At 43.4% G+C, this 17,500-nt stretch overlaps 1 protein-coding gene across 1 annotated transcript in view; it reads left to right on the forward strand.

The window, feature by feature from the left end:
• The first annotated feature begins 497 nt into the window (after nt 1-497).
• Nucleotides 498-17,500, forward strand: part of LOC146012883 (vomeronasal type-2 receptor 26-like) — a 90,023-nt gene continuing 73,020 nt past the window's right edge. Inside the window, exon 1 of the mRNA XM_083151515.1 lies at nt 498-782. Coding sequence (XP_083007641.1) covers nt 498-782 — 285 coding nt within the window. The remainder of the gene's footprint in view (nt 783-17,500) is intronic.

Raw genomic sequence — 17,500 nt, forward strand, 5'->3', positions numbered from 1 at the left:
ATAGTAGTGTGCACACTAAGGTAGGGCCTACCCTTGTACTTGTGAGGATCTTCCTGCGTGGGACCGTTTCTTCATTGACTGTTTTCCTTGCACCAGGGACTATAGTTCAGTATAGTGTTGTATGTGCAGTATAGTGTTATATGTGCAGTATTGTGTTATATGTGCGGTATAGTATTCTAGTGATGTAATATTATTGTCTTTAATATTGCTCTGTTTGATGTCATTGTCTTTGTGTTTTTTTTATCTTTCTTATTGATGTTTGCATATGTGTACGAGTATATCACAGCGACTAGTGCAGTTGTTTTCCTTTAATAAATATTTGTCGCTGCTAACCGAAGTAGCGTTGTTTTTTGTGGGTCCCTTGGGTTGTGCCGTTCCCTGCCACAGGTTCTCCAGCAGAAGCCGCGAAGAATCCAGAAGCCGCCGCGGTCACCAGCTCCAGATTTAAGGTACGCCATCTTGCACCACGCCGTACAGGGGCACTGTCACATGTTCACATGAGAGAATATCAGCATGTCAAAGCTTTTATTTTGGCCATTGATGAGATTAACAGTAACCCGGAGATTCTGCCCAATGTTACTCTAGGATATCACTTGTATGATTCTTGTGGATATATAATTAAGGTTCTAAAGGATGTTCTAAAGATACTGTCTGGGACCAAGCTGACAGCTCCGAATTATTCATGTCGGGAACATGGTAAGGTGGCCGGCTTTATTGGAGATCTCCACTCTTTCACCACACTTCCTATGGCACAATTGCTGAATCTGTATGGATATACTCAGGTACTGTACTTACTGTCTATTTTTGTTAAACATTCATGAAATAGAAGATACACTGTTATTTTATCCTCACAACGTGTGTTATTACTTTTTACACCTAACCTAATACTAGACAACAATAAAACACTAGACAACAATAACCAAGTAACACAAGCAGCTTTAGTTCAATGCTTCATTGAGGAATGTCACAGTGTTTTTATCTGAGTTGACTGCAGAGCAATGGCACATGTGTATTATGCTTATGTGCACTGGTGGTTAAACAGATGAGACAGGGTCAGTGCACTTGATGCGGCCCTGGAGTACGCTGGCCATCTAGATAGGAGAGCTATAATCGATAATAAAGGGAAGCAGAGAGACAATACCACCAAAAAGAAAGATGGAAAGACTAGTAAAGTATGTTTTATCTCAAAATATAATGTGGCAGCTAATAAGATCTCAAATATAATTAAAAGAAACTATAGATTACTTAGCACAGACCCTATCTTGATGAGGAACCTAGAAAAAGAACCCACGATCATCTTCAAACGAGCACGGAATTTAAAAAATATATTGGCACCAAGTTTCTTCAAATCAGATACCAGAAAGGTGGGAGCACAAAGCACAATTGCGGGTCCCAAAATGGTAGGATTTTATAGGTGTAATCACACACAATGTATAACCTGTAAGCACGTAATCAATAAGACACAAAAGGTCACATCTACAAACTCAGGTAAAATGTTTAATATAGAATCATTCATCAATTGCACCACCAACTATGTAATATATCTGCTCACCTGTTCCTGTAATACGTATTATGTAGGTCGTACCATTCGACCCCTTAAGGTCAGAGTGTTAGAGCATAGGAGGAATATCCTAAAGAAGTGCACAACTCACAGTGTCCCCCGCCACTTTGCGGAGGTTCACGCTAGTGACCCCTCCGGCCTAAGAGTTGTGGGCCTGGAACACATAGCTACTACAAGCCGGGGAGGAGATCGATTTAGGAACCTGTGCCGACAGGAAGCGGCCTGGATACTAAAGTTACAAACTCTAAAACCGCAGGGCCTAAATGAAACTATAGATCTTGAATTCATCTAAATCCTACCCTCCCCGCGTCTGGTCCCATTCCATCGGATCTAACTATTCTGCTCCTTCCTCTTCTCCCCCCCCCCCTCTCTCTGCCCCCCTCCCTCGGATATTTGTAATGTGATTGTAGTTCACATGCGCATATATATGCATACATACTTGCTCAGATCATATATAAAAAAAAAAAAAAAATCATTATATGCACTATTATCTGTATATAGCAATAAATATATGTCTACTTTTGCTAAATATAGGCCCAGGATCAATATTAGTATATGTTATCATACTAGTGGCCTCATGACTATTGTTATTGTGTCATCATCCATCATCTGTGGGGATAGCAACGTTCAAGAACTTGCATAGAATATGTGTGTATATGTACCTTTAAGTAGTTCAGATGGCTATTTAATTTCCTTCTCCAAAAGCATGATTTGTTTTCTCGATTTGTTTTCTCGAATTGATACAGAATAGCGTCAATCTCTAGACTATAGATAATCCCTGTCTCTACTTCTGACTGAAAAATCGACATGGGCACAGAATTTTTGTGTCCACTTTTCCTTATGTTGTAGTATGTAGGTCCCTTTAAGAGCAAATTAACCTGTGGTGATTCTAAGTAAATAATCCATGCTCACATGCATGCGGGTGTAAAAACATATTGCTGCACTGAATGTTAATTGATAGTGCAACACTATGGGTATATTCTTTATGTCCCATGGTGATTATAAATCAACGGATTGTACCCATATGCATGGAGGTATGAAATTGTTTATGCATACATATAAAAATATATATGTATATGAGAATATAATTAAGAACTAAAAATTAAAAACTAACAATAAATGTATAGTGAAAATAAATAAATTATCAAATCCATTACTAGTCTGTCAGTGTAGCACCATGTGCACTTTTTTTTATAGATCTTTTTATTGATGTATGTAACTTCTCAACACTTTGTGTGGTTCTATTCTATTGCATTTGCTATATGCCACTATTGCTCTCTGTAAGATAGAGTCCTAGAGCCAGTAAAACAACATGGACTATGGTAATTAGAGACATACACCTGTATACAATTAGCCTACAGGTATAAGATCAGCCCCCAGTATGGAACTCCTCATTCCTGAATTGAAAAAGCTGCCTGAGCGCAGCGAAACTAGTTTTCGTGAGGAGTCAATTGTGGACATTGCAGCCAGACACCCAAAGGGATACAGCAGCGACACATGACCGACCTCTAACTACCGGTCCCCGGCTACGTTTACCAGCAAGGATCTGGTCCCCGAGATAGGCACCTTCAGACACTGCGGCGTGTTCTACTACTGCCGGCCGCGTACACTGAGGCCAGTGCGGTAACGCCGACACAGCATACTGGGCGCAAGCTCATGACAGTGAGAAGGTAACACCAGGGGATTCGGTCTATTCGCATCCACGAGTATCGGGACTGCTGGAGTGACAACTACCCAGCATTGAATACCAACAATACTGACGTGTCGACCCCGCGGGTGATAGTGCTGTATTCCACAGTACGGACGCCACCAACTAATATCGGGCATCCAACAGAGAGTGCTAAGCAAGTGGTCTACTTACCTTGGATTACAAACTGTTCAGTATTACATCTCTGGACACTAACATCTTGCACAGCTCTGGACCCTTGTTGGGATTATAATTACTGGCATCCACACCATCCAATCAGGACTCGGTAATTATCTGATGCAGACTTTTTACTTTATTTTTATTTAATTTTTTATTTTTTAGCTTTTATCTCTTTTGCATGCATGCATAGGTACATGTTATGTGTTTGTGAATTGTGATACTTGTATGTTGATTGTTGATTAAAACATTTTTTAGTGTGCAGAAGGCGCCTACTGGCTCTCTTTTCTTCGCTAAAGCTTTCTGTAAGGGCGGCAACCCTAAACCAGAGGGCAGCATTCTGTACATCACACAGCACACGTGCCCCTAGCGCTCAAAATCACCCCCCAGTTTTGTCTCCCACTTGATGCTACAGTCTACTGCATATGTACATGTCTCTGGGAACATGGCACCCCTGCACAGTGGCGTAACTATGAAAATTGGTGCCCCCCCCCCTCAAGAAGAGTTAATCCCCCTGCCTTATCACCTATATCTACTCTGCTGTCCTGGCGCTCCTCCTTGCTCGGCTCCTGAGTCCTGCTATTATAAATGGGGTTGTATTCCCCTCCCTATGCAATGACACGCATATCTACTCTGTGGTCCGGACGCTCCTCCTCGCTCGGCTTCTGAGTCCTGCTAGGATAAAAAGATTTTTTTATCCTAGTAGGACTCAGGAGCCGAGCAAGGAGGAGTGTCGGGACCGCAGAGTAGATATTTGTGTCATTGCATAGGGAGGGGAATACAAACCCAACTCAAAAATAAGGCACAGCCTTCCTTAAAAAGTAAAAAGAAAAATCATTCTCCACTGCTTAGCATCAGATTGCCACGCTGAGCACCTTCCTCCAAATTTTGCATCAGCTGAGGACCAGACAACCACCATGTAATGCTTGGAGAAGGTATGTGCCGATCATAGGCGTGCACACGGGGGGTGCCAGGGGTGCACAGGCACCTCCTAATGACCGGGCACCCCCCCACACGATTTCAGCCACGCAGACCCCGCTGCTGCTTGGAGGAGCAAGCGCTAGCGGGGTCTGCGGTGGGCACCGATGCCTGTGAAGGACAGACTGTGTGTTTAGCTGTGCTGCGCTCTGCTCCGGGTCCCGGGACCTAGTTGCTGCTGATTGACAGCACCATATAGGGTGCCGGCACCGTATAGGACAGGACAGCAGAGCGATGGCTCAGCTGTCCAATCATATCTGAAACAGCAGCCTGCAGCTCAGTGACTGGCTTAGCATGCAGGCTGCAGGGAGAAGGAAGGAGGTGTGGACCTGCAGTGCTGTAGGAGACGTTGTGCACAGCCTATCTGCCCCGCCGGGCATCTACATAAGTAAAAGTAAGGCAGCACTTTTACATTTACAAGTACAGTATGAGTTTGTGTGTGTGTATATATATATATATATATATATATATATATATATATATTTGTTGTTTTTCTGGTTTGAGAATGGGGCGCAGCCCCAAAACGTTGCCGCCCCGTTCTTTGTTGATATCATTGGTCAGGAGTTATCCTACATCTGGGAAGGCACCCCGACCATCAAAGTCTTTTTTAAGCAACGAGGAGTGCCGGACACCAGGGATTGCTATATATATATATATATATATATATATATATATATATATATATATATATATATATATATATATATATATATATATATATATAATAGTAGGAGGATCCGCACACTGGTAGATAGCAAGGCAACAGGGAGGTGCTCCACTCTAAGGGAATCGAAATCCCAAATATAAATCTGTTTGCTGGAAGCAGGCACTCACCAACACGAAATCAGAGCAAGTTGAAATAGATGGTTTAATCAATCATCATGTATGTCGACGTTTCGATCCGCCACAGGGATCTTTGTCAAGACAGAGTATGTCACACATAGGACAGGCAGCACCAGGGAGTGTACATGTATAGTGTCAGTGGTCGGCTTTTATGGGATCACTGAGCTTAATGGGAATACACCCACTTCCTGTTTGACGAGAAACCGGAAGTGTGGTGAAAAATACCATCAGCGTTAATCTAACAGACTTCTTTTGATGTTATAAAGACAGCCTGGTTGGCGATTAGCATCCTCAGGGAGTTTGTGATAAGTGGCTGGCGTGTAAGTAGACCAAACACATAAGGAGACGCAAACATACCAAACAGGAAGCGGCATGCGTTCCACCGCCGTGGAACGCACGAGCTTCCGGGTACTCGGCGGGGATGAACCAGCCGGATGTTGTCATTACATTACAGGAAGTAGCGTGCGTTCCAGCACCGTGGGACGCACGCAAACCCGGAAGAGGGGGCAATTAACAATAATAACGCTAGCGCATACACCAAGCATTGCCTGATGTCATAAATTATTAGAATTTAGCAAAATGCGCTGCTTATCACTCCTGATTAATACCTAATCAGCCAAGATGTCTCAAAATTGTTTATTAATCAAAATTTAAAGACCTAATTGAAATTTAATATTTATATTATGTGACCATAAATATCCGACCATGACACACCACCCGATACATCACATGATATGATAATTAAGCAACTTCACAAATATGCATATTAAAAAACATAGAAAAGCTGACAGACTACCAAAGGAGGTCTGTCCATAGAAAAATGACGACAAAAAATACTAGGAAAATAATCCTAGACAAGAGGTATAAGGAAAAATGAAAAATCAAAAAAATCAAAAAAGAGAGTATCAGCACTGTCTAGAAAAATTGAAAAAACTTGAAGACAACTTATTTCTTACAGAAAAATATTATAAGAAATATATTCATTAAGACCCCGCGGGGCTACTGTCCCCAGGTCATAAATCCATCTGGCTTCACGCTGGTGCAGTTTTTTTGCACGATCGCCACCACGCAGGGGAGGTGGTATATAGTCGATTAGCATACACCGTAAGCTGGCCACCGAATGCCCATGCACTAAGAAGTGTTTAGCCACCGGTTTGTCCGATTTCTTATTTTCCAGGGCCTGACGGATGGACAGGCGGTGATTCGCCATACGTTCCCTGAAGCACCTTGTGGTTAGTCCCACATAATACAGTCCACATGGGCAAATAAGAATATAGATAACAAAGGATGCAGTGCATGACAACCTATGTCGTATCTTTATCTTCTTACCAGTGTGTGGATGAGGAAACGTTTGTCCAATCAACATCGATCGACACGTAGTACAGTCCGTACAGCGAACACACCCAAGGCGTTGTGTTGGTAACCAGGTGGCCGTACCAATGTTGGGCTGTACCTGTGGCCTCATAAGCATCTGCTTCAGGTTTGGTCCACGTCGAAACGACTGCATAGGTGGTATTTTGCTTACATGACCCATTCGTGTGTCAGTGGCCACAATCGGCCAGTACTTTTTGATGGCTTTACCCATATCGTCTGATGCTGTGTTGAATGTGGACGCAAAAATCATGCGATCCTGCCCAGATTTTCTTGGGGAATTCAACTGCTCTTTTTGGTGCCTGTTGCGTGCTTTATACAGGCATCTGGTGATGGTTGTTTGTTGATAACCTCTTTCGAGGAACCGCGAGCACATCTCATCAATTTGTACCTGTGCCGTAGAGTCAGATGAATTGTTCCGAAGAACACGTATGAATTGGGAAATCGGGAGGCTTTCCTTCAGGGAACATGGGTGATGGCTCGTAGCGTATAATAGAGAGTTCCGATCTGTATCTTTACGATACAATGTGAAACCAATCTGTCCATCATTTTTGAACAAAGTAACATCCAAAAAATTAATTTTGGTAGCAGAGATGTTGTATGTAAAACGGATGGTAGTGTCCAACTTATTCAGGTGATCTATCATCTCAGTGAACTCCTTCTCGGTGCCCACCCAAATCAAAAAAATGTCGTCAATAAATCTTTTAAAACTCAAAATTTTACCAGAAAATAAAGGCATAATTTGCATATTCTCATATTGGTGCATATACAAGTTTTTTAATATGCATATTTGTGAAGTTGCTTAATTATCATATCATGTGATGTATCGGGTGGTGTGTCATGGTCGGATATTTATGGTCACATAATATAAATATTAAATTTCAATTAGGTCTTTAAATTTTGATTAATAAACAATTTTGAGACATCTTGGCTGATTAGGTATTAATCAGGAGTGATAAGCAGCGCATTTTGCTAAATTCTAATAATTTATGACATCAGGCAATGCTTGGTGTATGCGCTAGCGTTATTATTGTTAATTGCCCCCTCTTCCGGGTTTGCGTGCGTCCCACGGTGCTGGAACGCACGCTACTTCCTGTAATGTAATGACAACATCCGGCTGGTTCATCCCCGCCGAGTACCCGGAAGCTCGTGCGTTCCACGGCGGTGGAACGCATGCCGCTTCCTGTTTGGTATGTTTGCGTCTCCTTATGTGTTTGGTCTACTTACACGCCAGCCACTTATCACAAACTCCCTGAGGATGCTAATCGCCAACCAGGCTGTCTTTATAACATCAAAAGAAGTCTGTTAGATTAGCGCTGATGGTATTTTTCACCACACTTCCGGTTTCTCGTCAAACAGGAAGTGGGTGTATTCCCATTAAGCTCAGTGATCCCATAAAAGCCGACCACTGACACTATACATGTACACTCCCTGGTGCTGCCTGTCCTATGTGTGACATACTCTGTCTTGACAAAGATCCCTGTGGCGGATCGAAACGTTGACATACATGATGATTGATTAAACCATCTATTTCAACTTGCTCTGATTTCGTGTTGGTGAGTGCCTGCTTCCAGCAAACAGATTTATATTTGGGATTTCGATTCCCTTAGAGTGGAGCACCTCCCTGTTGCCTTGCTATCTACCAGTGTGCGGATCCTCCTACTATTATATATGGGGACTTTGCCGGTTTCGGATATCTCCTTGTTCCAGCACCTATATTACCCTTAATTGGGTTCTGAAGTATACTAAAGCACGGATTTCCCTCTGAACTGGGACTATACATGCATCCAGGAGTGTGCAAAGCTACATCGCATCTATGTGGTAATTAGCTTTTTTAATATTTTTCTAAGCTTTTTCAGCACTGTCTAGTACTTGATTTTTCTTGAAATGTCCAATTTTTGAGGTGAATTGCTCAGTGTGTACTCAGTCCTCGGTGTCCAATTTTTTTTCATAATTTTTTCAATATTTTTTCTTGTTTATCTCAAAATCTTTTGTTTACATGTACAATAGTTTGCTCTAGCTCATATAATTGTGCATTTATACTTTGTTTGGCTACATTGTGTTTGGATCTGATTTGGTTATGTCACAACCTCCAATTTCTATGCTTGATGATGCAACTCTTGATAGAGCTCAGAATTTATTGATCTCCCTGACGGATGACGAGGCCGAAAAGGTCTTATTTCATCACTCCGAGTTTTCGTCCTTACCAGATGATAAGGCAATCGATTTATACCACAAACTTCTCAAGCTTAGAAGGAGAGAGGTTGATTTGACACTTCATGGCCAATTCCTGTCGGATTACTATAGGAATAAGAGAATTCCGAGGGGTTTTCGAGTGAGCAACACACCCACCATCGGGCGTGGTAACCTTGCCTTCTGCACCCGATGGTGTGGTGTGTTGAATAAATGTTCACTTGACCTCCTCCTTTTGGTAATTGAGGAGGTTGGCATAGAGTTGACCAAAATTAAGAGTGAAATTGCTGTCCTCAATTTAGCCTCTGCGCCAATTTTGGCTGGTGACTCTAGTACTAATTGGCTTGAGAAACTTGGTGAACAAATCAGTACCTACCAAAGCGACCTCATAACTTTCAAAAAGAAAAAAACTAGAGGTTGTTAACCAAGACTATACTAATCACCAGGTTTATAGGTGGCTTAAGGGTGAAACGCGGAAATTCCAAAGTAGGGGTGAAACCCGTTCATTCAGATCCCGACCGAACCTCTCATATCATAGCTCTTCCCAATCTAATTCAGAGGGCGAAGGGAGACCACCTAGAGACTTTGCCTCATCAGCATCGTCATCATCATCTTTTTTAGGAAGGGTCACACGCAAATTCCCCGATCCTTCGCACCGCCCAGCAAATACCCCACGAGGAGGGGCGGCAGGGGGAAGAAGAAGAGGAGGGAAGGGAAAGTAGGTGAACTGGTATTCAATATCTCCAGCCAGGATTTAACAGAGGCTGAGCTTGAAGTCCTTAGTCTGGGGTTCTCTTTTGTCCCGACAGTTAGACCAAATAAATTCGATTGGTCTGTTGACAACTTTAAATTTGGTCGCAAATTGCGCCTTCGGGAATTTTTTGGACCTCAGACTAGGGAAATGTCAGAGGTCAATAAAAATAAATTTAAGAAAAATAGCACTTTTGACCCTGGTTCAGCAAACCCTAGCATCCGCACATTCACGCGGCTGGTTGAACAAGAGATGTCTACACATCATTTAGTGCCACGTTATGACAACCTTTCTGCACCGCAGCGCTCAGCCCTGCGTAGCCTGATGGAAAACAGACAACTTGTCTTTCGTCAGGCTGACAAAGGTGGGGGAGTTGTTGTGCAGGATTGGTTGGCCTACGATGCCGAAATTCGGCGACAGCTTGCAGACTCTGATACGTATGAAAAACTTGGTACCAACCCGATGCATAACATCAAAAAATTGGTTGATACTGTTTTGCTCCGTGGTCTGCAGGCTAACTTGATCGATAAGGATACCTTGACCTACCTACAGGTGGATCATCCAGTCTGTCCGTATATTTATACGTTACCTAAGATCCACAAAAGACTGGATGATCCACCTGGCCGTCCGATTATATCGGCGGTGGGTTCTGTGCTGCAGCCTATAGCCACATATATTGACAGTTTTCTACAAGTGTATGTCCAAAACATGTGGAGTTATGTGAGGGACACCTCCGATTTTCTTGAGAAAGTCTTAACTTTAGGTGATGTACCTGACTCCGCCTTCTTTGTGACTATGGATGTCACCTCATTGTATACAATGATCCCCCATCAGGGTGGTCTGGATGCACTGAGGGCTAATTTACAGGAGGGTCTCCATAGCGGTCCACCAGCAGAATTTTTACTTGAACTAGCGGAGATGGTTCTACGTCAGAATCATTTCTGCTATATGAAAGAATATTTCTTACAACGATCGGGGACCGCTATGGGGTCATCTCTGGCCCCCTCATATGCAAACTTGTATATGCACCAATATGAGAATATGCAAATTATGCCTTTATTTTCTGGTAAAATTTTGAGTTTTAAAAGATTTATTGACGACATTTTTTTGATTTGGGTGGGCACCGAGAAGGAGTTCACTGAGATGATAGATCACCTGAATAAGTTGGACACTACCATCCGTTTTACATACAACATCTCTGCTACCAAAATTAATTTTTTGGATGTTACTTTGTTCAAAAATGATGGACAGATTGGTTTCACATTGTATCGTAAAGATACAGATCGGAACTCTCTATTATACGCTACGAGCCATCACCCATGTTCCCTGAAGGAAAGCCTCCCGATTTCCCAATTCATACGTGTTCTTCGGAACAATTCATCTGACTCTACGGCACAGGTACAAATTGATGAGATGTGCTCGCGGTTCCTCGAAAGAGGTTATCAACAAACAACCATCACCAGATGCCTGTATAAAGCACGCAACAGGCACCAAAAAGAGCAGTTGAATTCCCCAAGAAAATCTGGGCAGGATCGCATGATTTTTGCGTCCACATTCAACACAGCATCAGACGATATGGGTAAAGCCATCAAAAAGTACTGGCCGATTGTGGCCACTGACACACGAATGGGTCATGTAAGCAAAATACCACCTATGCAGTCGTTTCGACGTGGACCAAACCTGAAGCAGATGCTTATGAGGCCACAGGTACAGATCAACATTGGTACGGCCACCTGGTTACCAACACAACGCCTTGGGTGTGTTCGCTGTACGGACTGTACTACGTGTCGATCGATGTTGATTGGACAAACGTTTCCTCATCCACACACTGGTAAGAAGATAAAGATACGACATAGGTTGTCATGCACTGCATCCTTTGTTATCTATATTCTTATTTGCCCATGTGGACTGTATTATGTGGGACTAACCACAAGGTGCTTCAGGGAACGTATGGCGAATCACCGCCTGTCCATCCGTCAGGCCCTGGAAAATAAGAAATCGGACAAACCGGTGGCTAAACACTTCTTAGTGCATGGGCATTCGGTGGCCAGCTTACGGTGTATGCTAATCGACTATATACCACCTCCCCTGCGTGGTGGCGAGCGTGCAAAAAAACTGCACCAGCGTGAAGCCAGATGGATTTATGACCTGGGGACAGTAGCCCCGCGGGGCCTTAATGAATATATTTCTTATAATATTTTTCTGTAAGAAATAAGTTGTCTTCAAGTTTTTTCAATTTTTCTAGACAGTGCTGATACTCTCTTTTTTGATTTTTTTTGATTTTTCATTTTTCCTTATACCTCTTGTCTAGGATTATTTTCCTAGTATTTTTTGTCGTCATTTTTCTATGGACAGACCTCCTTTGGTAGTCTGTCAGCTTTTCTATGTTTTTTAATATGCATATTTGTGAAGTTGCTTAATTATCATATCATGTGATGTATCGGGTGGTGTGTCATGGTCGGATATTTATGGTCACATAATATAAATATTAAATTTCAATTAGGTCTTTAAATTTTGATTAATAAACAATTTTGAGACATCTTGGCTGATTAGGTATTAATCAGGAGTGATAAGCAGCGCATTTTGCTAAATTCTAATAATTTATGACATCAGGCAATGCTTGGTGTATGCGCTAGCGTTATTATTGTTAATTGCCCCCTCTTCCGGGTTTGCGTGCGTCCCACGGTGCTGGAACGCACGCTACTTCCTGTAATGTAATGACAACATCCGGCTGGTTCATCCCCGCCGAGTACCCGGAAGCTTGTGCGTTCCACGGCGGTGGAACGCATGCCGCTTCCTGTTTGGTATGTTTGCGTCTCCTTATGTGTTTGGTCTACTTACACGCCAGCCACTTATCACAAACTCCCTGAGGATGCTAATCGCCAACCAGGCTGTCTTTATAACATCAAAAGAAGTCTGTTAGATTAACGCTGATGGTATTTTTCACCACACTTCCGGTTTCTCGTCAAACAGGAAGTGGGTGTATTCCCATTAAGCTCAGTGATCCCATAAAAGCCGACCACTGACACTATACATGTACACTCCCTGGTGCTGCCTGTCCTATGTGTGACATACTCTGTCTTGACAAAGATCCCTGTGGCGGATCGAAACGTCGACATACATGATGATTGATTAAACCATCTATTTCAACTTGCTCTGATTTCGTGTTGGTGAGTGCCTGCTTCCAGCAAACAGATATATATATATATATATATATATATATATATATATATATATATATATATATATATATATATATATATATATATATATAGAAAGCAAGGTTCCTAGTACACCACAAGGTAGCCAGGAACAACACGTCACTGCAGCACTTGATGAAGAAAACAAAGTCTTTATTGCATAGCCTCAACGGCTCGTTTCGGGGTTACTACCCCTTTCTCAAGAGGCAACAACATGTACAAAATACAATGTAGCAGCATGCCTTTAAATAGCAGTTATTGGCGCCAATCCGTTGAGCGCTGGACATTACTGTCTAGCCCGTACACCTGTGTACAGGTCCAGCAGCAATGACGTATGTGGCTCACACCCACAACGCCATTGCCATGGAGACCAAGCACGGTGTTCGGCTTGCAGAGCCAGTGACAGCGTCTGGTTCTCCTAGGCAACCACTCCACACATCATCACATAGCGTCGGACGCGGCTCACACCCGCGTCCAAGTTGCCATGGAGTCCCGTCTGGAGGGCACCTGAAGCATCCAGTAACGCGATCTACGGAGAGACGCTGAGGCAGAAAGATACATGTCAATAACGCATAATATCTACAAACTAATACACACATAGCATGGGCAGCAGCGTCCCACGCGACCGTGCAGACCAACCATACCTCTCTCACTGGCATGGTGGTCGTCAGGGCAACGCAGCACAAACAGACGCCCATCAAGAGCAAAGCTTCACGCTACCACGCAGGCCGGACACGCCTCTCTCACTGGCGTGCCGGTCGTCATGGCAACGTGTCACGATGCACACACTTTAACATATACAATGCACACAGGTAGTGGCAGCATAGACAATGGGGGATACCCGGGGACCCGCCGACCAGTCTGGACGACTCACACCCGCCTGACTGGAGACAGAACCCAGGGGTGCCACCAATGCCGAGGGCCAACAACTGCGTGCAGTATAAAAAATCAAACATCAAAATACCATGGAAAATACAGTGGCAAATATAGAAATGCATATAATAAGCATATAGAATATCAAAAAGTACAAAAATTATCGAACAAGAAGATCAATTAATCGGGTAACAGGTTCACATAAAGGTACTCCATACTATCCGTTCATTTAGTCCATGAGGTGAAACAGTATCTATGGATCCAGGTAGCCTCTAACTTTAGGAGGCGTTTCACCCTATCACCACCACGATTCGATGGTGGGATATGATCGATGGCGATGTATCGCATGGATTCCACAGAGTGATTAAATTCTTTAAAATGAATAGCAACCGGTTGCTCGGCTTTCTTACCAAGCAGGGCAATTTTAATCGCGGAACGGTGCATGCCCATCCGCTCCTTAAACTTCCTTGATGTCATGCCTATATAATATAAGCCACAAGTGCAAATTAGTGCATATACAACAAACTGTGTATCACAGGTGAGTACATGTCTAATACGATACTCCTTAGAGGAGTGCGGATCCTTACATTTGTCAGAGGCAATAATATATTTACAGGTAACACATTTTGGACATTTATAACATCCTGGTTTTTTGTAAGTGGCGTTAGGTGACACATCAAAACCCGTAATGTCGGAATGGACCAGGATGTCTTTGAGATTACGTCCCCTGGTGTAACATACCAGGGGGCGCACATCTCTAAACACTGGGAGGGATTTGTCTGTAGAGACAATAGGCCAAAGGGCCTTACTGGCAACAGGGACCACCATGCTTGAGGTATCAAATTTAGAGATAAAGGGAAAAACCTTATTACGTTTTTTCTGAGGTTTTAAAAAGTCTGCACGATTAAGTTTTAAAGCTTTAATTTTAGCATCCAACAAATCTTTAAGTAAATAACCCCTGGCATGGAACTTATCAATGATCACATCCAGCTCCCCATCAATTTTGGACGGATCACTACAAATCCTACACGCACGTACCATCTGCGAGTAGGGAAGGCCTCTTTTAAGGGAAGGAGGGTGATGACTACCGGAGAGCAGCAAGGTGTTCCTATCGGTAGGTTTTCTGAATACCGCTGTCTGGATACTGCCCCCTACAAGAGAAATCTTTACATCTAAGAAGTCGATGTATTCACTACTTGATTTATATGTGAATTTTATGGGGGTATCCAGCAGATTAATCTCCTCCATCATGAGATTAAATAGCTCCTCCCCTCCGTCCCAAAACATGAAGAGGTCATCAATGTATCTGCAGTATGTCCGGATGTGTTGGCTAAAGCGATGTTTAAAAATGATCTCATTTTCAAAATTGAACATGAATACATTAGCATATGCCGGGGCGACCGCCGCCCCCATCGCACATCCGGACGTCTGCAGATACATTTTACCGTCATAAAGAAAGTAATTTTTAGTGAGAACCAATCTCAACAATTGCAAATATAGATTGATGTTAAAGGGGAAGTCAGTGAGACCATTCAAAAAGTCACACATGGCGGAAAGTCCCTGTTTATGTGGAATGGACGTATACAAACTAGCTACGTCCATTACACACATCCTGGTGTGGTCCTGTAAATCGATAGTACTGCCGACAGCATTAAGGAAGCTAGTCGTGTCCTTGAGAAAACCTGGTTGGACAGTCACATGGGGCTGAATAAGCATGTCCAGGAGCTGTGATACCGGTTGGTAAAGGCTACCCCTGGCAGAGATAATGGGTCTGCCAGGGGGATTCACAAGGTTTTTATGAATCTTAGGTAAAGAATACAAAACCGGTATCACAGGGTCCTTTACTTTCAGGGCATTAGCACATTTTGAATCTAGAAGACCATCTCTGACCGCATTATCAAGCAGTGTAAATAATTCAGCCTGGAATTTTTTAGTAGGATCAGAAGGCAGTACACAGTACACAGAGCTATCGGATAACTGTCGATCTAGCTCAGCCCTATAATCACACAGATCCTGTATCACTATACCGCCCCCCTTATCGGCAGGGCGGATAGTGATACTCTGGTCTGTAATCAAAGCTTTAAGGGAACTTTGCTCAATACGGGATAGATTATAATGGATCGGTTGCTGTGCTGCATTAAACCGGGTCATTGAATCATTAATTAAACGAGTAAAGGTTTTAATTGACGTATTACTGCTCTGAGGGTCAAAGGTAGATAAATGCTGACGACGTATAATTCACCTGTAATGCTGGTATCAGGCACAGTCACTGAACCCTGGAAATGTTCCTTCAATCTCATATTTCTGCCCAAGCGGTGAAGGCTGCACTGCCATTCAAAGTCATCATGAACTGTTGTAGGGATAAATGATAGTCCCTTGTTGAGAACCTGTAGATCAATGTCCGAAAGCTGTCTAGAAGAAATATTAAAGATCAATTGTTCTTTTTGCCGACCACTCTTGTAGAGCCTCTCATTCTGCCCGCTGCGGCGGGTTCTCTTGTTGGTGTTCCCGATTTTTTTCGGGTAGATACCCCTAAAGGGGGACGAGCCGCAGAGGGATCATCTGACTCAGGCCACCCGAAGTCGCTGTCGCTTTGTGATGAACCACGTTGTGTATCCCGATTGTCTCTTCTGTTGCGCCATGAATTGGCGAATCGGGGTCTCTGAAAGCGTTTGGGATTAGTAGCACCGGACACCCAACGATAGACGGTGTTCTCCTCATAATCTTGGCGTACAATTTGGAGTTTATTCCTTTTGAATTTGAGTAGTTCGGTTCTATATGTGTCACATTGACTTTGAATCTTGCCCCATAATTTCTCATGGTCTTTGTTGGCAAGCATGGCTTCATGAGTTGACGTGAAGCTCTCGATCTTCTCTCTGGTGGAATTGAGTTCACGACCTGCTTGATTAATCACTAGCAGCATTAGATCGAGTCCACGTTTATTTAGAACCGCTACCCAGCGGCGACAGAATTCAGGACAAGAACGTCCAATAGTCGGAATATTCCGCACTCGGAATCCACGTGGAATGAGCTTTTCGCGGAAATAATCGGACAAAGACTGCCCGTGAAGCAAAAAGTCTAGCTCACGTTTGCGCATTTTGAGGAGACGGTGGTAGACGTCTTCGGCATCCAGGCTATTATCACCAAGTGGATCTGCGAACAGCATTTCTGCGGCCTGCTCAGCAGAGAAGCTCAGGGTCTCTCCAATTGGTAGTGTCACATTACCAGGAACAAAAATCTTGTCAGTGGAAGAGCCATCTGTAGTTTTCATGGTAACAAGTAATAACTGCCACTCGAGGCAGAAAGTTCAAATATTTAATAGAAGATAACGATTATTGGGTGTGCCTTGTCCCTTTAAGAGAATCAGAGTCCTCTCCACAATATGCAGACACTGGACCGGCACTTCCCACGAAGAAGTAGAATAAAGCTGCGTGCCTTTGTCAGAATTTGTAGAAAGCAAGGTTCCTAGTACACCACAAGGTAGCCAGGAACAACACGTCACTGCAGCACTTGATGAAGAAAACAAAGTCTTTATTGCATAGCCTCAATGGCTCGTTTCGGGGTTACTACCTCTTTCTCAAGAGGCAACAGCAAGTACAAAATACAATGTAGCAGCATGCCTTTAAATAGCAGTTATTGGCGCCAATCCGTTGAGCGCTCGACATTACTGCCTAGCCCGTACACCTGTGTTCAGGTCCAGCAGCAATGACGTATGTGGCTCACACCCACAATGCCATTGCCATGGAGACCAAGCACGGTGTTCGGCTTGCAGAGCCAGCGACAGCGTCTGGATCTCCTAGGCAACCACTCCACACGTCATCACATAGCGTCGGACGCGGCTCACACCCGCGTCCAAGTTGCCATGG

The sequence above is a fragment of the Crinia signifera genome, chromosome 1 (assembly GCF_055691185.1).
Source record: "Crinia signifera chromosome 1, ASM5569118v1, whole genome shotgun sequence".
In the NCBI taxonomy this organism is placed as follows: Eukaryota; Metazoa; Chordata; class Amphibia; order Anura; family Myobatrachidae; genus Crinia; species Crinia signifera.